Source organism: Carya illinoinensis, chromosome 3, assembly GCF_018687715.1.
Source record: "Carya illinoinensis cultivar Pawnee chromosome 3, C.illinoinensisPawnee_v1, whole genome shotgun sequence".
In the NCBI taxonomy this organism is placed as follows: Eukaryota; Viridiplantae; Streptophyta; class Magnoliopsida; order Fagales; family Juglandaceae; genus Carya; species Carya illinoinensis.
The window spans coordinates 48,351,017-48,376,023 of record NC_056754.1 but is presented as its reverse complement, the minus strand read 5'-3'; the positions used below and the strand labels follow the sequence as shown (position 1 = coordinate 48,376,023).

Below are 25,007 nucleotides of genomic sequence, written 5' to 3'. Positions count from 1 at the left end.
CCTCAAAACAAGAGACGAACTTGGCTTCCATAGTAGAAGTGGCAGTCAAAGTCTGCTTGGCACTCCTCCATGATACAGCTCCACCAACCATCAAAACAATGTATCCTGGTGTTGATTTGCTTGAATTAATAGAACCAGCAAAGTTAGAATCTAAGTAGCCAATTACTTCCAGATTGTCCATTCGTCTATACATAAGCATGTAGTCTTTGGTTTCTTGAATGTACCTTATTACTTTCTTTGCAGCTCTCCAGTGGTATTTGATATCGTCCCAACATTCCTACAGCAAATGCAATGTCAGGTCTTATGAAGACCTGAGCATACATTAGGCTTCTGATAGTAGAAGCATATGGAATGTTCTTTATTTGTTTCATTTCAACGTCGTTCTTCAGGCATTGGTTTAAATTGAATTTATCACCCTTCACAATGGGGGCTACACTTGGTGAACTAACATTCATCTGAAATCTTTCTAAAACTTTATTAATACAGGTTTCCTGAGACAGGCCTAAAATACCTCAAAATCTGTCTCTATAGATCTTAATGGCAATGACATAAGATGCCTCACCTGTATCCTTTATATCGAAATTTTTAGAGATGAATTGTTTCACCTCATGTAGCAAGCCCTTATCATTTGTCACTAGCAAAATGTCATCCACATATAAAATAAGAAAACAGTTTTACTCCTACTGACCTTCTAGTATATACATTGATCCATAATGTGTTCTACCAAACTGAATGAAGAAATTACATTATGGAATTTCAAATACCATTAGCGGAATGTTTGTTTTAAACCGTATATGGATTTCTTGAGTTTGCAGACTAATTGCTCGCCATCACTAGAGGGGATTCCTTTAGATTGTTTCATGCAAACCTTCTCCTCTAGATCTCCATTGAGAAATGCTGTTTTCACATTCATTTGTTGCAACTCTAAGTCAAAATGGGCTACTAATGCCAAAATAATGTGCAAAAATTTTTCTTAGATACATGAGAGAAAGTCTTTGTATAATCGATTCTTTCTTTCTAAGTGAATCCCTTAACAATGAGTCTTGCCTTGTATCTCTCAATGTTGCCTAATGAGTCTTTCTTTATCTTAAAGATCCATTTACATCCAATAACTTTGACACCTTTAGGCAACTCAACAAGAACCCAAACTCTGTTACTTTTCATAGAATTCATCTCTTCCTTTATGGCATTATACCATAATTCTGATTCTTTGCAACTCATGACTTGTGAAAAGAACTCGGGATCATTTTTGGCTCCAATGTTGTAGTCAGATTCTTGAAGATCTACAACATAGTCATAAGGAATTGCCGATCTCTTTGGTCTAATAGATCTTTTTAATGTTATACCATCACATTCCTAAGAAATGTGAAAAGAACTCGGGATCATTTTTGGCTCCAATGGCTCAACTCGTTGTTCAAAAGTTCTTGGAAACTCTTGAACTACCTGATCTACTGGAATGTCGTCAACAGCTTGTGGAATTTCAACGATTAGTTGTTCAACACCAGTTTGTACTTGAGGGGTGCTATAAATAATAATCAATCTGTCACTTGAGATGAAAGGTTGAGATTCTGAATGATCCTTCTTAGAAACTATGTTCCTGGTTTGATTGCTCCCACAGATCAAGTCATTTTTAAGAAATTTTGCGTTTCTTGATTCCACAATCCTAATGCTGTGAGATGGACGATAAAATTTGTAACCTTTAGACCTTTTAGCATATCCAATTAAATACCTACTAATGATCATTGGGTCCAACTTCTTTTCTTGTGGATTATAAATTCTCACTTTAGACGAACATCCCAAAACGTGCATATGTCGCAAACTTGGTTTCCAACCTTTCTATAATTCAAATGACGTTTTAGGAGTAGCCTTGATTGGAACTCAGTTTAATATATACACTGTCATCTTAAATGCTTCAACCCACAAGGATTTAGGAAGATTGGAGCTGCTAAACATACTCCGCACCATGTCCTATAATGTTTAGTTTCTTCTTTCTGCTACACCATGCCTGGTTCAACACCATTCTGGTCTGGTGAACCAGGTATGGTGTATTGGGCAACAATCTCATGCTCTTGAAGAAGCTTTGCAAATGGCCCAGGTAGTTGTACATCATCTGTGTATCTACCATACTATTCTCTACCTCTATATGATCTCACGATCTTAATTTGCTTACCGCATTATTTCTCCACTTCAGTCTCAAAGATCTTAAAGGCATCTAATGCTTATTTTTTGTTATAAAGCATGTAAAGATACATATATTGTGAGTAATCATCTATAAAAGATATGAAGTATTTCTGACCATGTGACTCCATATCTAAACTACATATATCAGTATATATGATCTCTAATATGTTCGAACTTCTATTGGCACCTGTTTTTGACTTTTTGGTCTACTTTCCCTTTATGCAGTCTACACAAATCTCAAAATCAGTAAAATCCAGAGATTAAGTACTCATTCATTTACTAATCTTTTAATTCTTTTTATAGAAATATGACCTAATCTCCGGTGCCATAATTTAGAGAAATTCTCATTAATAACACATATTTTAGTGCCAGTGTGAACATGTATTGAATCATAAGTGACATTGTTTTGTAAATTAATACAGTAAAGACCATCAAACAAAGTACAATTCCCAACACAATCAGATTTATAAAATAAACTGAAAGATAAATCTGAAAAATTAAAAGAATATCCAAAAAGTACAAGCCTTGAAACTGAAATCAAGTTTCTAGAAAAACTTAGAACATAAAAGGTCTTTTCTAACTTTAAAACAAAACTACTTAAAATTAAGAGTTAATCTTTAAAACAGTCATTCTGTTTATCTTCAATAAACAGTCCCCCAATCGCTAACTTACACGTAGCCTCCTCACCATTCATAACCTATGCCCCCACCGCACGCGCACTGGATCCATCTCATCTCATTCTCTCCTTCTCCCATAATCCAGATTTGCGAAATCAGCCCACTCCCCGTCTCTGCTACCCAAATCTCCTCCTCTCTCCATCGTCGTACGAGCCAGGCAACCCACTTCGCCACAATGGTATTACGCACAATTTCCCTCTCTCTATTCTCTCCCCACAGACTCAGCCCAAAATCGCCTCCTGTCTCCATCGTCGCACGAGGAATGTACCCCCTCTCTCTGTCGTCGCACGAGGAACGTACCCCTCCCTCTGTCGTCGCACGAGGAACACCCCCTCCCTCCGTCATCGCACGAGGAAGGCCTCCTCTCTCCATTCTCTCCCATGGAACCCGGACAACGACCCTCTCCATTTTAGGGTTTTTTTGTGTACATTTCTTCAAGTTTTAACGACCATTGATTTTGGATCATTTTCTTTTCTAACCCGTGACTTGTATTTTGGAAACAGAGGTTGATGTTGTTTTTTTCCTACTAGAGTTTGAATCGATTTGTGTTGGCTTCAGTTTTGTTTGGTTGCTGAGAAAATGTTGGAAGCAATGAGGGCACCACTAAAATGTGCGTGATTTGCTCAATTTCTTGTTCTGATTTTTCTGTTCTTTTATTCCTGAATTTTCTTGGCAACCAAGCAAAGATGGGTTTCTTCCTATTTTGATTGTTGGTTGATTTTGGAGAGGAGATGGAGATCAGCGACGGAGATGGGGGAGACTAGCTACAAAGATGGGCGACAGCGGAGATGCTAGGCAACGGCAGCAAGACTGAGAACATGAAACGTGAGGGGTTTGGGGTCATGCAGATGAATCATCTGGTGTGACGCACTCCATAGGCTTAATGTGAAATAAGTGATGTGTCAAAATTTAATTGGGGGCTGTTTATCGGTCAATAACAGACCGACCGCTCCAAAGCGTTTCCCTAAAATTAAATAGCAAGATCCTATACTTTCCACATGCGAACCCATCTTGTTTCCTAATAAGATGCTTTGCTCACTTCCCACTGGCTTCCTTAGGTTTTGCAAACCCTATAAGGAATTCAAAATGTGGATTATTGATCCAGAATATTAATATTAACCATATTAGATCCATAACAAACAAATGAGATTAGATTACCTTTGTCCACAAGCCATTTATGAAATTTAGAGCATTCCTTCTTTATGTGTCCCTTCTTTTTACAAAAGAAACACTTTGAATCTTTTTTGATACCAGCTTGGGAAGGTATCTTACCTTTCCCTTTCTGATTGGCTTAAGATTTTCCATTTCAACACGTTGCCAACATTGCACTTTCTCCCTGTTCCATCACCAGTCTCCCTTCCTCTTGAACACACATGGTCATGAGTTCATTAATTGAACATTTATCCTTATGTGTGTTGTATGAGATTTTGAATGGTCCATATTGGTGCGAAAGTGTGTTCAGGATGTAGCACACCAATTTGGACTCCGATATTTCAACCTCGAGCTTCTTCAATTTAGCCACATTGTCCCTCATTTGCATGATGTGCTCGCGCACACCTTTTACACTAGTGAGCCTTAAGCATGAGAATTTCATGATTAGGGTTCTTACTAGTGCATTATCTAAAGTAACAAATTGATCATTAATGGGCTTCAGCAAGTCTCAAACATTTTCATGTTGATCAACAGAACCACGAATACCAGCAAAAATTCTAGTCTTAATGAACATTATGCTGAGGCGATTAGATCACTCCCATCGTTCATAATGTGTGATGTTCGCTGCAGTGCTGGTATTAGTGAGTGATGGTGGTTCATCTTTCCTAATAGCATAGTCTATGTCCATCCATCCTAAATGAAGAAGAACTCTCTCCTTCCAAACATTATAGTTCTCTCCCTTAAATTTAGGGATATCATAATGAATATCAAAGAAATTTGCAGGTTGTATAACTGCATAAAATTATAGATTACATGCTTATGTTAAAACTAAGGCCTAAATAAAATATCATGCTTTACTAATGTAAATCATGCTTAAAAATTAAATCTAATGACATAAAAATATATGTAGGCTAAATTTCTAATTCAAGTAGATGCAATTATTCTTTATGAAAGAATTTTATCAAATTATTTACTTAATACATAATTCTAAAGGGTATATTATGATTATAATTTGATAAATATTTTATCTTTGATTCAACTTTATGATAAAACTATCAAATTATTTAATTAATTCATAATTCCTATGGGTAAGTTATGAATAACTTGATATTTTATCCTAATTAAAAATATAAATATAATAAAACTTCCCGTGGGATAAAATTTATTATATTAAGTATAATTAATTACAATTAATGTTTAATATTCTTTATGTGATCCTAATCAGTCATAATATATAATTTTATTTAATTAAAAATGTTGTGGCTATTCTCTAATTAATTAAAATTATATGGATCACTAGACATGAAATCACATAAAGACTAAATTAATATGAGAATAGTTACGAATTACATAATTTTAACTAATACTAACATGTTATTATTATGCACAAAATATTCTCATAATATAAGCATCAATATTGCATAATTAAAACTATAATATTATGCATAACATTAATTTCATGCCTTTAACACTATATATACTCATCAAAAAATTGTATGTATTAATATAGAACAGAAATAATCAATTCATGCAAACTCCAGCCATTAGTGCTACTTATGTTAGGATGTTGTTTTTAAACTACTTCACAAGGTGTATGGCTTAAGAGACAGGTATCAGAGACATGTTTTATTCTCTGCCTTGGTGTTTTAGTGATACTCTGATACCAAATATAAGTCTAATAACAATTCTATAATGCGGAATAAACACTTAAAAGGAATTGAAAAATTGTAGTGCTCAAGAAATTGTACCTCCAGCCATTGGTGTTGCTCACGTTAGGACGTTGTTTTCTCTCTTGTTTGGCACTTTCAAACTCTGCTCACTCTAATTAGATAGTGTAAGACTGAAGGGGATTGAGTGATTGAGTTTTGAAACCAAATTGTAGTATTTATAGCCAAGCTTTCATCAAGCTTTCAATGGCTAACGTGTCAAGTATTCCACTGCTTCAGATTATCATGGGGAACGTTCTAAGTGCTCCATGAACGTGATGAAGACTTTGAGAAAAGTTGTGGACCATTTCAAAAGCTCCTAAAATGAAGAGAAGCTTGAGACTCGTTCCTATGAACAGTCTCCGTGAGAAACGCTCAACAGAATATTCTCAAAGCACCAAAGATGTAACAGCCCGCTAGAAATTTAATTGTGAAATTTCTATTAGCTTTAGGAACCTCGTGAAGACCCCATAAGTTTTCACGAATCCATTAATCGTATAGGTTTTAGTCTAACTACATAGTTAGTGTTATTATTTACTATGGTATCCGAAGTGTGTTTTTGATTATTGGAAATAATTAGAAGTGTCAAAATGTATTATGATTTGTGCCATTAGACTCGAAGGGTTATTTAAATTCTTATGGCGCAATAACACTTTTCATATTTTCGGACGAAACATCTGTTCAAAACTGTAGATATTATTGGATAAAAATATCTTGAGCTAATTTTTGTAGATATTATTGGATAAAAATATTTTAAACTAATTTTGTGGATATTATTGGATAAAAATATTTTAAGCTAATTTCGTGGATATTATTGGGTAAGAGAGTCCTACACTTAACTCTCACTTCGGGTAAGAGAGTCACACACTTAACTCTCACTTCGGGTAAGAGAGTTCTACACTTAACTCTCACTCCAGACTCATCTCTTCCATATCTCATCCATAAGTATCTCCAGCCACCCCTCCCCACGAAATGATCTTCATTTACACTTTCCATTAAAAGAATATCAAACACTCTCTCTCGGACAACTTTTAGGAGTTCTTTTGCACGCCCATTTCGAAACTTTTGTAAGTGTTTTATCATAAAATCTCCTTCATATAAGTTGTTCCTTTATTAGTCTAGTTTACATAGATATCTTATTTGTCCCATTTAAAGATCATTTGGTCATCAAATATTCTGTAAACTATAGAAAGGTCATTCTGGGAGATAAACTGGAGAATATGTTATAGTTTGGAGTTTTTGACCAAACTAATGGATAGATATGGGTCTAAAATTTTTATGGAGTATTGTTAACATGTATATATGACTATTGGTTGAGGATTTTTTCATGATTAAAGATTTTGATGAAAGATTTTTTTAGATTTAGAAACTTAGACACTGGAAGAGGAAAAACAGTTTCTGTTTTGAGAAAGTTTAACTCTTTGGTAGTCTAAACCTATTCCAATGACTTTGATAATTTTATTGGAGAATCCTAAGCATCTTATATACATGTTATATTATTATTTTGAAAATATTTTATGTTAGTTTCAAAGATATGAAATTTTATGCAAAGAGATATTCAGATAAGCCAAAGTGTGGATGTTCTTTGCTAAATTTATGTTTTGGTTAATTTTTAACCATGTGATCTTGAATTAGAAGCTTATATATGTTTTATGATATCTTTTTAAACCATGTGATGGTTTGGTTTGAAGATCACACATTTATAAGTCATAGATCAAAAGGTTGATCAAAACAAGTTGGAAACAAAAATCAATAGAAATAGCATATGGGAATTTTGGCCCTATGGAGTTTTAATAGTTGTGATTAGTTTTAAATTTTTTTAAATTGATATTTGAATTGAGGATAAAATTTACATGAGGCATGTAAATTTTGGTGACTTTTGGAATTAGTATGCAAAATCCTTAAGTTATGGATAAAACGGTCATTTTCCTACATGCAGAGAGTAAAATGGAAATTTTACTCTTTAAGTTAGTATTTTCCATATTTCAATTTATTAGTGATTTAGTTCTAACTTTTAGAATCACTAATTACAGTTCCTCATGATCGCGTTTAAGGTTTTATAAAAAATGCAAAGATCGAGGTAAGTTAGCTTTTAACTTACTAGCAGTCTACTGTGTATATATGCTAAGTAAAGGAACTATAGTGTATGTATGTGTGTTATCATATATGTCATGTCATGCCAAGTTATCACATAATTGTCTATTATACAGAATTTATTCTGTCATCAATTTTTATCTGTTACATAATATATTCTGTCATGTATTACTATACCTTACAAGTACATCATGCTAAGTATGTCATTTATTACATGTATGTCAAGTCATGTAATATTCATTGTTGCAAGTATGTCATGTTAAATATGTTGTCTATTATATGTTATGCCATGTTACGAAATATTTCTATCTCAAGTTGGTCATGTATTTCAAGTTATGTTCAAATCACGTTATGTTACGTCAGGGTTTCAGTCCTATCGTATTCCAGTCACGTTTCATCTTGAGTACATTCAGTTTCGTGGGGTCCACAACATCTATGGCACACGAAGTATGGGGTCACAGCAATTGTGACGCATACACTACGTGAGACACAACAATTGTGACGTGTAGAATACATGGGGCCACAACAACTGTGGAGTATGTATTTAACTGCATTGTGATGTGTAGAATACATGGGGCCACAACAACTATGGAGTATGTATTTACACGTAGAATACATAGGGCCACAACAATTGTAAAGTATGTATTTTTCATGTTAAGTCAAGTTTGTATAGAATACATGGGGCCACAATAACTGTGGAGTATGTATTTACACGTAGAATACATGGGGCCACAACAACTGTGGAGTATGTATTTTTCATGTTAAGTCAACTTTCAGAACAAGTTTATGATAAGTCAAGTTTCATATCACGTTCATGTTAAGTCAAGTTTCATAACAAGTTCATGATAAGTTAAATTTCATATCATGTTCATGTTAATTCAAGTTTCAAAGCAAATTCATGCTAAGTCAAGTTTCAGATCAAGTTCATGTCAAGTTAAGTTCAGTTCATGTTTCAATTTAAGTTATGTCAATTATGCTATGTTGTACGCTAAGTTATGCTTTAATTACTTATAAATTTGATTATGCATTTATACTTTTACTGTCATCTATGCATCATTAGCTTGTGTGGAAGTTTTTTGTTAATTTACTGAGATTTGTAATCAAATCTCACTTTGGTAGTCCCAACTACCATTCCCCCCGAATGGTAGATCTTGTTACAGGACCTGAAAGAGAATCAGGAGCTAATCAACTAGACACAGTTGACTAAGCGACGGTGCGACGACAATGTTAATATAGTAGTTAACGTAAATTACTACTTGTACGATGGAGTTGCATCTCTAGTACTTTTTGGATCATAACCATTTTGGACTAGTATTGTGATCTTAGTTGTTCAATAGGTCTTTATGTATGAAGTATGTTTTACGTATTTGTGATATTTTCAATTTGGTGCATAGTATTGCTAAAGAAAAAAATTATCTGCTGCGAATATTGCATAATGTTAGATGCATGTTAGGAACATTGTATCTTATATGTCATAAACGGGGGCAGGTAACCTTGTGTTGCATGTCTCAACGCTTCAAATGTCCTTCCGATCCCAAACGGAATTTGGGGGCGTCACAGGGTGGTATCAGAGCAATACGTCTTTGGGTAGTAAATCTACATGTCCTTAGGAAATGTACCAAACATTAGGCTTAAAATTTTAGTCGTCAATAGGCTTGAATTTCTTAAGGTATGAAAGGTAGTATGTGGTTTTAATACATATACTCGTGTGTTTCAAGAAGGGACACATGACTCGTGATAGAATACCTCGAAATCCTAAAGGAGATAACAATCAAGAGGATCAGAATTTCTCGATGGATGAAGGATTAGTTGAGGTGATAAGTTTGCTGACCAACGTGTTTAGACATCCACAACTACGGCAAGTGCACATACCCATTAGAGTATATGTTGTCACTCAGAGAGACGTAGATGCTGGCGCCCCAGGAACTGTAGGAGCTGGTATCGTCACTGGTATTTTACTATGACCTATACGTGGTTAAACATAGTTAACGTTGATCTGATTGCAATTGATGGTAGTATTGCATTATTGTTATTTTGGAGTAGGTCAAGTCATTGGGATTGGTAAATTGTACATTGTTTGATTCAAACGAGTCATTGTTTCTATTAATTGTGGTAGTGCTTGAGAATTCAACTTGGAAGCTGAATTGTTACCCTAGTGGTAAGAGTAACAATTTTCATTAGAAGTATTATTGTTCATACCAATGTAGATATAGAATACCTTTTAGTAATATGAGAAATGATATTTAGAATTGATGAATGGTATTCCACATATTTGGAGAATTGTTTTGATTCTGAGAATACGATAGAAATTGTGTTTGGAAGAGTAATTTGATTAGGAGAAGCTTTAGCCTTAGTAGGATTCATTTATGATAATAGTATTACCACGCCGCCAGTAAATGATTTCTGGCAAAGCACTATCTTTATGGATACATAGATCGATCTTCTTTTGAAGACTATTATATGGAGAGTAAAATCTTGGTCTTGAGGATTTATGTGAATATTAGGAACAAATCATTTAGAGTTAGAATAATTGATAACTCATGATGGATAGAAGAGTTATGACAATCATAAGAGAGAAAGTCTCAAGTTTAAGTTATTAACTGGTCAGTTATCGAAGTACTACCTAGGAAGAGGACTGATTGTTGCGATTATAAAGAAGTAAGTTAGTCCTAGACCAGTAGAACTCCTTGAGGTTTTTATTAACTTGAAGATTACTGAGAGTTTAGATATGCATGATTAAATGCATATTTATATGAGTCATTGGATCATGTCATATATATGAAAATCCCTAAAAGAAATAAAATGGAGCACATAAAACATCTACCAAAAGATAGAAACACAAATATGAATATTTGTGAAGTATTATTTTATTATCATAAAGCAAAATTACAGAAATTTGAGACTCTTTGCCTCAATCTTTAAACGCTCTTACTCTTCAAAAATTTGCATGCCTTTCCTATCTAAAGGAGTAGCCACTCGAAAAGAAGAGTTAAGCAAAGATTTTAAATCTTTGTTCTCTCGCTTTAGTGCTTCTATCTTCATGTTGGATTCCATAAAAAGACTCTGAATGATAGAAATATTCTTGTGGAGTTTGTCAACCCCACCAGTCCTGGATTGCAGTCGCTGAGAATATGCGACAATGGCTGATGAGTATCGGATACCGAAACTCACAAGCTCGTAGATAAGTTCATTATCTGACTTATTAGTCAGATCATTATTGGATTGCATTATAGCACCTACGGAAGAAGTAGAAACAACTGGTGAACGAGGTGCAGAATACCTCATGTATTGGTAATGAGAAGATTGCTGAGCCATTGCAAAGTGAGTAAGCAGAAAGAGATTGTAGACTAATTTCAGAAAAGTGAAGAAGATGAGATGCGAAAGAAGATGAACTGAATAATTCTTTTATAGAAAAAATTATGACGAATCATCTCTCATGAAGCATTTCTCTATAAGAAACAAAAGCAATGTAGTATCATAACTGCGGTGCCTGACAACTACAAAAGAACAAAGTAGTGTCATAACTATGCGGCGCCTGACAACTATAGAAGAGCAATTTAGTATCATAGATGCGGCGCCTGACAACTACAAAAGAGCAAAGTAGTGTCATAGCTATGCGGCGCCTGACAGTTACAGAAGACCTATAAAAATCATGCAAATCAGAGTTGTCTGGTCTAAAACAGAGGGCCACCGATTTTTAAAAAGAGAGAGAGAGAGAGAGAGAGAGAGAGAGAGAGAGGATAACGGCTTACTTTTGATGAATTCTCTACTAACTTTGGTATTTACAAGAACACTTAAAGTATATCACCTATGTTTTTCTAAAGAAGAGTTTCGGAAGATTACTTACTTGAAGTTTTAGGTTTGGAGAGTGTGTCGATACAACTTGGCTAACATTGTGGAAAGAAGTATAATATAATTGTTGATTAAAGTAAGAGAGTTAAGGAATGACATAATCTCAAAGGCAAATATATACGGGATAGACACCAGGTTGGTAAGCAACACATATTCCTTAACTTGTTATTTCTTACTAACTTCGATTTCGAGGACGAAATCTTTTTTTTAGGAGGGAAGATTGTAACAGCCCGTTAGAAATTTAATTCTGAAATTTCTATTAACTTTAAGAATCTCGTGAAGACCCCATAAGTTTTCACTAATCCATTAATCGTATAGGTTTTAGTCTAACTACATAGTTAGTATTATTATTTACTATGATATCCGAAATGTGTTTTTGATTATTGGAGATAGTTAGAAGTGTCAAAATGTATTATGGTTTGTGCCATTAGACTCGAAGGGTTATTTAAGTTCTTATGGCGCAATAACACTTTTCATATTTTCGGACGAAACATCTGTTCAAAACTGTAGATATTATTGGATAAAAATATCTTGAGCTAATTTTTGTAGATATTATTGGATAAAAATATTTTAAACTAATTTTGTGGATATTATTGGATAAAAATATTTTAAGCTAATTTCGTGGATATTATTGAGTAAGAGAGTCCTACACTTAACTCTCACTTCGGGTAAGAGAGTCTCACACTTAACTCTCACTTCGGGTAAGAGAGTTAGAAGCTTATATATGTTTTAAGATATCTTTTAAACCATGTGATGGTTTGGTTAAAAGATCACATATTTATAAGTCATAGATCAAAAGATTGATTAAAACAAGTTGGAAACAAAAATCAATAGAAATAGCATATGGGAATTTCGGCCCTATGGAGTTTTAATAGTTGTGATTAGTTTTAAATTTTTCTAAATTGATATTTTAATTGAGGATAAAATTTACATGAGGCATGTAAATTTTGGTGACTTTTGGAGTTAGTATGCAAAATCCTTAAGTTATGGGTAAAACGGTCATTTTCCCACATGCAGAGAGTAACATGGAAATTTTATTCTTTAAGTTAGTATTTTCCATATTTCAATTTATTAGTGATTTAGTGCTAACGTTTAGAATCACTAATTACAGTTCCTCGTGATCGCGCTTAAGGTTTTATAAGAAACGCGGAGATCGAGGTAAGTTAGCTTTTAACTTACTAGCAGTCTACTGTGTATGTGTGCTAAGTAAAGGAACTACAGTGTATGTATGTGTGTTAGCATATATGTCATGCCATGCCAAGTTATCACGTAATTGTCTATTATACAGAATTTATTCTGTCATCAATTTTTATCTGTTACATAATATATTCTATCATGTATTATTGTACCTTACAAGTACGTCATGCTAAGTATGTCATCTATTACATGTATGTCAAGTCATGTAATATTCACTGTTGCAAGTATGTCATGTTCAATATGTTGTCTATTATATGTTATGTCATGTTACGAAATGTTTCTATCTCAAGTTGGTCATGTATTTCAAGTTATGTTCAAGTCATGTTATGTTACGTCAGGGTTTCAGTCCTATCGTATTCCAGTCACGTTTCATCTTAGGTACATTCAGTTTCGTGGGGTCCACAACATCTGTGGCACACGAAGTATGGGGTCACAGCAATTGTGACGCATACACTACGTGAGACACAACAATTGTGACGTGTAGAATACATGGGGCCACAACAATTTTGGAGTATGTATTTACACGTAGAATACATGGGGCCACAACAACTGTAGAGTATGTATTTTTCATGTTAAGTCAAGTTTGTGTAGAATATATGGGGCCACAACAACTGTGGAGTATGTATTTACACGTAGAATACATGGGGCCACAACAACTGTGGAGTATGTATTTTTCATGTTAAGTCAACTTTCAGAACAAGTTCATGATAAGTCAAGTTTCATATCACGTTCATGTTAAGTCAAGTTTCAGAACAAGTTCATGATAAGTTAAGTTTCATATCATGTTCATGTTAATTCAAGTTTCAGAGCAAGTTCATGCTAAGTCAAGTTTCAGATCAAGTTCATGTCAAGTTAAGTTCAGTTCATGTTTCAATTTAAGTTATATCAATTATGTTATGTTGTACGCTAAGTTATGCTTTAATTACTTATGAATTTGATTATGCATTTATGCTTTTACTGTTATCCATGCATCATTAGCTTGTGTGGAAGTTTTTTGTTAACTTACTGAGATTTGTAATCAAATCTCACTTTGGTAATCTCAACTACCATTCCCCCCGAATGGTAGATCTTATTACAGGACCTGAAAGAGAATCAGGAGCTGATCAACTAGACACAGTTGACTAAACGACGGTGCGACGTCAATGTTAATATAGTAGTTAATGTAAATTACTACTTGTACGATGGAGTTGCATCTCTAGTACTTTTTGGATCATAACCATTTTGGACTAGTGTTGTGATCTTAGTTATTCAATGGGTCTTTATGTATGAAGTATGTTTTAAGCATTTGAGATATTTTCAATTTAGTGCATAGTATTGCTAAAGAAAAAAATTATCTGCTGCGAATATTGCATAATGTTATATGCATGTTAGGAACATTGCATCTTATATGTCATGAACGGGGGCAGATAACCTTGTGTTGCATGTCTAGACGTTTCAAATGTCCGTCCGATCCCAAACGGAATTTGGAGACGTCACAAAAGATGAAGAACTCTGTTACTGTATTCAACTTGATGTTACTGTATTCAACTTGAAGATTTAAACGTGAGAGTTGGTATTTATACCATAAGTGTAAAAGTACAAAAGTGGAGTGAGGTAACAAACTTGAAAACTTAAGTACCTAGTTACAATAACAACTATCTACCATTTACAATAAAAATAGTAACTATTTAATTACAATATGTGATCATGCTTCGTTCACTTTCATAAAATTTTTTATCTCATCTCATCTCATTTTATCAATACAACTTTTTAAAATTTTCATACAAAATAAAATAAATAATTTAACTTTTTGAAATTTTAAAATAAAAATAATATTAAAAAATATATTCTAATAATATTTTATTTAACTTTTAATTTTTATTTCAATTCATCTTATATCATTTTTGAGAACAAACGAGACCATATTGAGTTCAATCCAATATTAAAGTAAAATTGACTTTTATCAGACGAGTTTGTCTTGGCCATAAGGGTGGATCGGTCCAACCAATTTTTTGCATAGGCCTAGATTGTCTATGCAAAAGCTTCACCCCTAGTATAGCATGCATGATATAGTTTTTTTTTCCCCCTCCGCAAATAAGATGTTCATAGATTAACTAATGGATACAAAATACAAGTTTGATAGAGTGGGAGTCCCTTACAATCTTCTCAAAATCAATACACATTACAATACAAAAAAGAAAGAATAAAGGGGGTGATCGGGGTCAAAAAATTAGCTCCCACCCAATTCTCACAAGGAAAGACCACTTGGTGACGGTTTTAAAATAGTCTGATGAATAGATTATAAAACTGTAGTTAGAAGCCATAGTACTAAAGGGTGTGAAGGGTGTGCTACAATGTGTTGGTCTGGACTGGCTGAAAGGAACTATCACATCTACTTTTACTTGATCATTGGTTAGGGAAAGCGGGAACATAGCGTAGCAACCGAAAACTATGACGAATCACTGACGAGGGAACAGAATTAGCGGTGGCGGCGTGTGCAGGCCACGTGCCACAACTGGAGAGAAGAGAGTAGTCGGAGTTGGAAGGTCTGAAGTTGCTGATCCCGAAATTGCCACAATTGGCGATAGAAAGCTCTCTGAGGCGTGGCGGTGCGTGAAGACCACGCATAACAGAAGTCGCATGTGAGGCATTCGCGCCGCTTGAATGGGCGGATTTCTTCCGCCAGCTTGACAATCGGCACCTGGAGAAGTGATGAATGGGCACGTGTTTGTCCTAGGTCGCTGAAAAGTAGAAAAGCGGCAAAGTTGAACATTGCTAACAAAATAAAACTAAAAAAGTCAGAAAAAACATAAAATAACTGGAAATAAAGGCCTTGGCCAATAAGGAGGGGAGGTGCGTGGAGCCAAAACACCAACCTCCCTTCCCCGCGATGAAAGAAAAAACTTTATGAGTGGAACGATTTGAGCGCTAGAGAGAAACTATGCTAGAGATAGAAGAAAGCTTTAGGACGGGTCTGAGTTGAGTCATGAGAAAAGTTATGAATAGTAATAAAAAAATATGTGAAAATATTAATAAAGTAATAGATAGTAATAAAAAATAAATAAAAATTAATTAATAATAATACAAATAAGTAAAAAATAATAATAAAATAATAAATAATAATAATAAGTATTGAGATTACCGTATCTAAACGCAGCCTTTAGCCTTGTCAATTTTCAGTTTGCATTATGTGTGTTAAGTATGTTTGATGACATTTTTTATTTCGGAAGGTATCTTCCAAAGAATAATGGAGCTGCCTATCAATCAACCGATGAGATGGATAAATCTGTACGACTACACAAAGCAACCGTCCAATCTCCCCACCTTAAGCAAACAAAAAGCGATACAGACCCAGAACACCACGTGTCGGTACACATGTGGATGAGGTTGCTTCAACGTGTGGTCGTCACATTCCTCTCTTCCATGGATTCCTCCCCCGTCTTCACTCTCTCAGATATTTTGGTACAATTTTTCATTTTTACCCACTTTTTATTTTGTTTTATTTATTTTGAGATGCTTGTAAATTGTAAGGAATATCTAAACTCCAACGTATGTAAATATCAAAGCCACACCCATAAATATTGGAACGGTGAATTATCAGGATTCAGGATCCTCTTTTCAGTTTAGAGTAGCCATGGCTACAGCAACTAGGCTTCGCATTTTCCCACGAAGCTTCGAGCACTGCTTCAAGAACGACCACGGGACCGGCCAGCCAGTCGTTCCCGGACCAAGTTTATGCCTGTTCCGGTTGGGACGACCCGGTCGGGGTAATAGTTTGTGTTTGAAACAGTGTCGGTCGTTTATGAGTGAGGAGGAAGAAGTTGCAGAGAAAAAGGGTGTTGTGCAAAGAGCGAGAAAGTCTCGGAATTTAAAGGGAAGTGAGGCTAAGCTCGAAAGCGGTAGTCGGTTTTGGAAATCTTTGATGACTACAATTTTGGGTGGTTTTCGATTGGCTCATGGGGACGAGTATGACAGGGCTGTGGCCAAGGTGGAGAAGGTGTTCTCTTCGGTGAGTTACATACACGTTACGTTATTATGTTTAATATTCTTCCCTTATTTGGTGAGGTGGAATGGTAAATTACGACTTTTTTGAACATAAAAATCACTAGACTGGAAACGATGTTTCTGTTTTACTAATTATAATTCACGAATTTTCCCAAATCTTTACTTAGCTCAGTCGAGAATAGCTGGAGGCTCGACTTCTGGAGTTAAACTTTCCATTATTGGGAACAAACGAAAAAAATCATAAGAATCAGGATGCCATTATGTCTTTGTTCTCCCGTTCCAAATTAAATTTCCTAAATTTGTTAAGAATTACCAATTCAGGAAATCGAATGGTGTGCAAAGTATTGTTGCCTCGTTCGAAAGATTTTGCCCATAGTCCATAGTTGTCTGAGCCAAATGGTTTTAAGTAGCAATCACGACGTAGATGTGAAGTTTGAAATCATATCGGCTGCTAAAAAATTAAGGGTATGCAAAATTTTCTGAGGGCGGCTGGTTTGGTTGCCTTTATTTGTTTAGTGTTTAGTCAATTAGTGATTTTGTTTTCTGGTTAACTTGTATGTGATTTCCCGATTGGGGATTATATGTTCAACTTTAACATGACTCTCTCTCTCTCTCTCTCTCTCTCTCTCTCTCTCTCTCTCTCTCAGATTGCCATCCAAATTGGAAGATATATTGTAACCATGATGAGCACGGGAGTGATACTTGAAATTGGATTTCTGTTGTCAGGTTAGCGAACTTGCATTCTAAACAAAGAATGCACACGTCTATAGCATATTTAAGTTTCGAAACAAGTGTTTTACCCTTACTTATCAAAAAACAAGTGTTTTACCCTTGTTGAGCCACGTCATCTATTTTATTTTATTTTATTTTTTATTTTTATTTTTTTTAATGTTAAATGTTGATAAATTTGGTAATTCAAGTTTAAATTAATACAGATCATGTTAATAAATATTATGCAATTTTGGATTTTAAAGATTTAAGACACTTCCACTTCTTTCCTGTATAATTTTGTCTTCTTTTCTCTATATTTGATCTTTCGCAATTAGTAGTTGAAAAAGTATGTGAAATCAGCCGCTTATAGCGCAGGTGCATGACTAGTTAATATAAGTTAAAGAGTGTGAAATTAACGGTGGCAATATGTGACACGACCTGTGAACCCAAGACAACATGAAATTAGCAGATTTGGATTTGATGTTAACAGGTTCGGGTCAAAACGGGTTGATCCATTAAGATACGATTTATAAATGGATCAATAACGGTTCAACTTGTTTAACCTAAAATCAACCCGTTTTGATTTGTTTAGATTTTATCTCAAAATTAAAATTTTATTATTATTATTATTATTATTATTAAGTTGTAATATTGATATTTCTCAATATGCTTATGTTTTTATTATTGGGATTGTAATTCTAGACCTATGCTTATATTTGTTATTGTATAATTTGTAATATTAGTTTTATTATATGTTAACATTTTTTTAAAAAAATTGATATATATATATATATATATATTAAGATATTGTGGCTACTAGTAAATATAGATTTAACTTTTATGTAAAATTATGTTAATCAGGTCAAATGAGTTTGTGCAATCTATTTACATGAAACGGGTTTAAATTAATCGTGTCGTGTTAATCTATTTCTTATTAATTATTAAACAGGTAACACGACACGACCCGTTATTTAATTAGGTTCGGTTAGGATTTGAAAATTTGACAAATTTAGCTTAATAGGCCAGGTTCAGGTTGACCTATATAGTCGAATGTTCATAACTTGACACAACACGAAAATGACCCAAAAACATGAATTGCCACCCCTTTGTGAAATTATCACTTGTCCCAAAATCTTAAGCTGATAGGAGGAGTTAAATTTTATTATTTATATTTTTCTTAACACTCCCAAAACCTTAATAAATGGGCCCAACACATGGAATATTGAATTAATGGGACGAAGTGTAAAGTCATGGTTTGAACTCAAGTTCTTTGCTTTGATACCATATGAAATTACCACTTGTCGCAAAAGTTTAAGCTAATGGGAATAGGTAAATTTAATAATTTATATTTGTCTTAACAAAGAGCACAAGTAGATACTCCATATACAAGAACTCAATGGTATGTGATTTTGTGAAGGTGGAGACAGTCAAATGGACACTTTGGTTTGGTATAGCTGGCTTGGAGGAATTATTATTGGAACCATGATAGGAGCAAATATGGTTTTAGAGGAACATTATCGAGCTGGTCCACGTAATGTTGTCATAACTGGAAGGTGATATCTCCCTCTCTTTGTCTCTCTTCTTGGGATGTCAAAAGTAGTTGGTTTTACTTCAATATGTAGTTTTACATTCCACAAATTTTGCATTTTGTTATAATGAAGTTTTAAATTCCACATGTACTTATGTATTTTTTTTTTTCGGGGGGCGGGGGGTCTCTGTAATGCCATATTATCATGAAGGTCTGTCAATGTACACAATTCTTGATTAGTTAAGAGGATTGAAAGTTGTATTATATGTCATCTAATGTTGAAGCTTAATAATAACATGTGTGGGTGTTTCTTTCTTCCAATTCATGCTGTCCTGTCTGTGACTTGGGACCATTTACTAGGGTGTAATCACAATTTGGCTAGTGTACTGCTAGTTGCTTATCACTATGAAAATGTAACAATTCTATGTTATGCATGTTTTAAATATATGGTACAGCACAAGGGGACTTGGAAAAGCTCTTGCTCGTGAATTTCTTCTTTCTGGAGATCGCGTGGTTGTTGCATCTCGCAGGTGGTATTCAGAATTAGGATATTGGTTTCATTCTCTAATGTCGCCTATAATTTTAACACAGTTATCACTCACAAAGGCCCCTTCCATTAATGGATCTTTTGAAGGCAGCCCTGAGTCTGTAGATATGACTGTCAAAGAACTCAAGGATAACCTAGAGGAATTTATGACCAAGGCAGGTGACTCGTCCAGGAGAAAGCTGCAACAAGCAAAAGTGGTGGGCATTCCATGTAATGTTTGTGCACCTGATGATGTACAGAAACTGGCAAACTTTGCTGTCCATGAACTTGGCTCTATCAACATCTGGGTGAGTGTCTCACTTTTTCAATTGATGCTTGTTGCTGCTAGCCAGCCTCTAGTTGCTGTTATTACTGAAAACGGTATGTGAGTCGCATTTTTTTGGGATTATGCATTTTCATTCGTGTTTTCAATAATTCTTTTATTTAATTGTTCCTTTTGCAAAAGCTTATATGTTCATACCTTAAAAGAATTGAAACTTATTAATCCCTAGGGGTTGGCTCAAGTGGTAAGGGCCCTGTTCTTGGGGGTATGCTCCCCTCTGGTCTAAGGTTTGAACCTTTGGGTGCAAACAAATTCTAGGGGCAGTGTCCCATTGGTGAAAAGCAGATGTTTATAACTGATCTGTGTGATGTGTGCGCGATACATTGGTTTGTGTTTTAACCGGGTAAAAGATATGTTGCATTTGCAGAGTCTTTGGGGTTCCTCACGTAAAAAAATGCCATATTATATTCATGACTCTCGACAGTTAGATGACCATTTCTGATTCAAAAATTAAAAAGCTAAATATTGTCTCCTCTATGATCATGTTGGTTGGACTTAAATGAGATAAAGAGCTGGATGAAATAATGCTTTGGGTTTTCATTTAACTACAAACTGCAGTAATGAGAAGCCAGTAAATTGGATAGCAATATCTTATTTGGACAAGGTACAATCATTTTGTGGGATTGGCAATGATGATTTGAAAATATTGCCCAAATTTTGTCCTTTCCTCTTTGATACCGGTAATCTTTTATCCTTGTCTTTAGTAGTCATAGTCCTGTGTATTCCTGGTTAAGATACCGTAAGAAGTGAGATCCTTGTATGTGATGTGGCATGATTATAAATGTTACATCAATTACTAAGATATTCGAATTTGTACTTGCATTGTTTGACAGATAAACAATGCTGGCATGAATAAAGGTTTTAGACCATTGCTGCAGTTTTCTGATGAAGATATTAGACAGGTATTCATTGACATATCAAACAGTTATCAACTCTTTTTGATAGATCTGGTATTTGAGAAGTTTCTCCTCTGTGTGCACTTATAAGCTCTTTGTTTTGGAAGTTATGGAGTCTGTTTTATCAAATTACCAACTGTTTCACATATGACTGATTCTAGGCATGGCTATTTGAATGCTGCATTTTATTAAATGAGAGGTTCGAATTTCTGTACAATAACTTAATATCGTGAAGTATCTTGTTTTGGGGGAAGCACGGATGCATATTTGTGTGACTGGAAGAAGGCATGGATGATGTGTTCTCATGCCTTTGAATGCTATGGTTCAAACTTTGTATTCAAAATGTAGTAGTTTTGCCTAATAATCCTGCCAACTCTTCATGATTGTTTACTACCCTTGTAAGGATGGTCTTACCTTAGAGCTTGAATTGATTTGCCTCTCATGTTTCCACTTCACGCTAGATTGTCTCAACGAACCTGGTTGGCTCTCTTCTTTGCACACGGGAGGCCATGCAAGTGATGAAGAACCAGTATAAGGGGGGCCACATATTTAACATGGATGGTGCAGGTTCTGGGGGATCTAGTACCCCTCTCACAGCTGTGTAAGTTCTTTCATTTTTAGTTACCGTGATGGAAAACTTTTTAAACTGGTTTTGGAAAATTATTTTTTCATAAGGTTTGGCAAATTATTATTCAATGACTAATGGAAGTTGAACTATTTCGTGGTTGATGGTATTGATTAATGTATATCCTTTGACTTGCAGCTATGGCTCAACAAAGTGTGGACTTCGGCAACTTCAAGCATCTCTCTTAAAAGAGTGTAAGCGATCGAAAGTTGGGGTGCACACTGCATCTCCAGGCATGGTCCTTACAGATCTGCTCCTGAGGTGCACAGGAAGCATCCCTGTCTTTTGCAATGCCTATAATTCCTTTCGGTTTCCTATCTAATGCCATCTTGATGGGCCTCAACCGTTTGTTTTACCCATCTGTTTTCTTACTAAACCTGTATTTTTATGTTTAATTTTGAAGGTTTCATCTGTTTTTCTTTTTGATATATCAGTCAGTTTCATCCGTTTTTCTATCTATAGCTGTTGGGCTAACTTCATTTATGTTGTCTATGGCTTCTTCTATGGTTTGCAGCGGCTCGAGTGTAAAAAATAAGCAAATGTTTAACATTATCTGTGAGCATCCCGAAACAGTTGCTAGAACTTTAGTTCCAAGGATGCGGGTTGTAAAGGGTACAGGGAAGGCAATCAATTACTTGACCCCTCCTAGGATCTTGCTTGCTTTAGTCACTGCATGGCTTCGACGAGATCGCTGGTTTGATGCACAGGTAATCTTCATTATTTTGCTGGAATTGTTTCACACCCTTGAGCAGCCTAACTATGAGTTTTCTGTGACATTCAGAGGATTTTCTTAGAAAGTTCCATCATCCATGCAGTGAAAACACATAAATCTTTCTATTCCTAATGATTAAATCTCAGTGTGTTAGATAACTATAAACTTACCACATTGATTCCCCTAAATCCAAATAGATCATGGTGGACCAGTGCAATTCATATTTTCTATTTTTGCCTAATTCGCTGCTTAGATATGGCATTCATTGCCAGCAAAACTGGTGATGCCAAGTTCAGGCTAGTAAAGAATTATAATGACATACTGTGTAACCCGAGTCTATTATCTTATTTCTAACTTCTAGTTTTCTGATTTTGCTACTTTAGTGTATTCTCTCCTGATAAATGCAATCTAGTTCAGAACTCAGGGCCTTGATTTCCTGTTTGGATACTGTCAGGCATTGGGATACTTACAATTAAGTAGATCTATAAAGGTACTGAAGACAAAAAAAATGTTGAAGTTCTAAAACAAGTATGGCATGGCATGGCACGGGCATATTACATGGATATATAGACGGTTTTATATATATATATATATGTATATATTTCGATACTTCGAAATCAAATGGTGAAATAATTTGATCATGAAGGCATCAGAATTCATGCTTAGTCATACCTCGCCTCATAATTGGGTTTAAGTTGGAATTTTATTCTCATTTTAAGCAGGGGAATATCCTATCGAACTTATTGGACTTTTGGCTGAATATTGTTAAATGGCCTATTAATTTGAAAATAATGGCCAAGCTGTAGTGGGGAACATCAACTTGTTACATGTTGTTTCTGTAAGCTGATTTTGGCATATATTGCAGGGAAGGGCATTATATGCAGCAGAAGCAGATCGCCTCCGAAACTGGGCTGAAAACCGCACTCGATTTTCTTTTACAGATGCAATGGAGATGTACACAGAGAACACTTGGGTGTCAGTTTTCTCACTTTCTGTAGTTTGTGCCTTCATAATCCTTTCTACCAGTGGCAGCACATTTAATGGTACGTGAGTTCTTGGTAGAATTACAACCTGAAAGAATCAGGAATACATGTAGATCAGGCAAATGCTCTTTGGGAAGGATGTCTACTGCTGTAACTGCATAGATCACAAGGTAAGTGAACAACACTTGCAGCCAATTAGTGGTCTTTATACCCTGCATCCTCTACAAACTTCCTTAACGATTAGGAGTCCAGTTATAAGTAATGTTACATACAGTCGTAAAATGTGCAAGCGCTGTATAGTCGTTTTGAAAAAGAGTATGGTCTATTATTAAAAAATTAATTTTTTTTCATGTAGATTCGTATTTATTCACTTTTTTCAAAATGATTGTATGATGGCGCTTGCACACTCACGATTGCAAGTATCATTTCTCTTCAGTTATACATTGATTCCAAAAATTTGACCACCCATGCACAAAGAGTTCAGTAAATGTTGGGTTGTGTGGACAGAAACAGACAATAATTCATTGATGAAGCATTCCAATGTAATGTTTCTATGGGTTCATAATGAAATTCCCTTTCAACATCTTTGCACATGCTTTGACAGTCAGAACAATTTCTTTCTTTTTTGTCTTTAGCCAGCATATCTCTGACAATAATCTTCAGGCAAGCAAAATGGAACCCATCAAGATGAATAGCAAAAATCGAAACTCACAACAAAAATCAACTCAAAACAATTGAAATCCAAATGCATAATAATTTATAGAATTTTCCCCCTGCCCGGTTGCCCGGGATAATGGGGAAAATTCACCCATTAGCCTCTGCAGGCTAGGTGGATTTGCAGGGAGGACTGGTATGCGGGAATGATGATGCATAAACAAGTGATGAATGATAGTTTGTTACCAAGGCTCATATATTTTTTTAATTTTTTTTTTTTAAAAAAAAAAAATTGCTTACCAACTAAGAAAGTGACTATTATGGTAAAGTATTTTTTTTTTAATTTTTAAACATATTTAAAAAATATTTAAAATAAAAAGTAAAAAAAGTTGCAATTTATACTAGGGGACGTTACGCTTTATATAAATCCAAAATCAGTTAGTTGAAGTTTGTAGAGAAATTCATAAATTTTCTCATAAAAAGTCATTTTCTAAAATGTTTAAACATGCTTAAAAAATATTTAAAATTAAATAAAAAATAGTAAAATTTTTACTATGGACACTACGCTTTATATAAATCCAAAATCAGTTGGTTGAAGTTTTTAGAGAAATTCATAAATTTTGTCATAAAAAGTCATATATGGCTCCGTTTTTAGAGTGACCTTATAACCATGGTCGCATACGCAGCGATCAATTATGACTTAAAATATACATAAATTTATTTATATTCTTATATATATATATATATATATCATTTACTTGTATATAATGAAGATTTTTATTATTGAATAATGATTTTTTTTTCTTATAATATCATTTCTCTTTTAGTTTTATAACAAAATCTTTTTCGTCATTTGAAAATACATTTTTAAATAAATTTTAGAATACCCAAAAATTCCAAACTTGATCACCAATCGAGGTCCGCATTCACCGGATGAGATGGGAATTCGAATTCTATATAGATTCTTTTCTTTTCTCTTTTATAAATTTGTCGGTTCACAAGTAATTGAAGTGATTGGTTGTACCATCGATCACTATCGGGTTTTCTCAACTTTTCCCCATTTTTAGATCAAAGCTGGTTGCTTATTAATCTTTTGACATTGAAAATGCATTTAGACTTATGGCCAATTATTGTCATCTGTTCATTTTTCTATGTTGATAAAAAATTAATACAGTATTTCAAAGTT

At 34.5% G+C, this 25,007-nt stretch overlaps 1 protein-coding gene across 1 annotated transcript; it reads left to right on the top strand.

The window, feature by feature from the left end:
• Positions 1–16,099: 16,099 nt before the first annotated feature.
• On the top strand, positions 16,100–23,752 carry LOC122305012 (probable chlorophyll(ide) b reductase NYC1, chloroplastic). The gene is made up of 11 exons (XM_043117274.1): positions 16,100–16,300; positions 16,440–16,847; positions 17,491–17,569; positions 18,972–19,107; positions 19,538–19,612; positions 19,721–19,916; positions 20,785–20,853; positions 21,309–21,448; positions 21,611–21,733; positions 21,987–22,179; positions 23,050–23,752. Exons 1-11 carry the CDS (start codon positions 16,115–16,117, stop codon positions 23,233–23,235), a joined length of 1,791 nt encoding a protein of 596 aa, XP_042973208.1. The 5' UTR covers positions 16,100–16,114; the 3' UTR covers positions 23,236–23,752.
• Positions 23,753–25,007: the final 1,255 nt, after the last annotated feature.

What these genes read in the sequence shown, in the direction of transcription:
- LOC122305012 (XM_043117274.1), top strand. Translation starts at nt 16,115, where the DNA reads ATGGATAAATCTGTACGACTACACAAAGCAACCGTCCAATCTCCCCAC. An exon ending in AATGTTGTCATAACTGGAAG is followed by an intron (nt 19,108 to 19,537) that starts GTGATATCTCCC and finishes TATATGGTACAG; the next exon opens with CACAAGGGGACTTGGAAAAG. An exon ending in GTGGTTGTTGCATCTCGCAG is followed by an intron (nt 19,613 to 19,720) that starts GTGGTATTCAGA and finishes TTTTGAAGGCAG; the next exon opens with CCCTGAGTCTGTAGATATGA.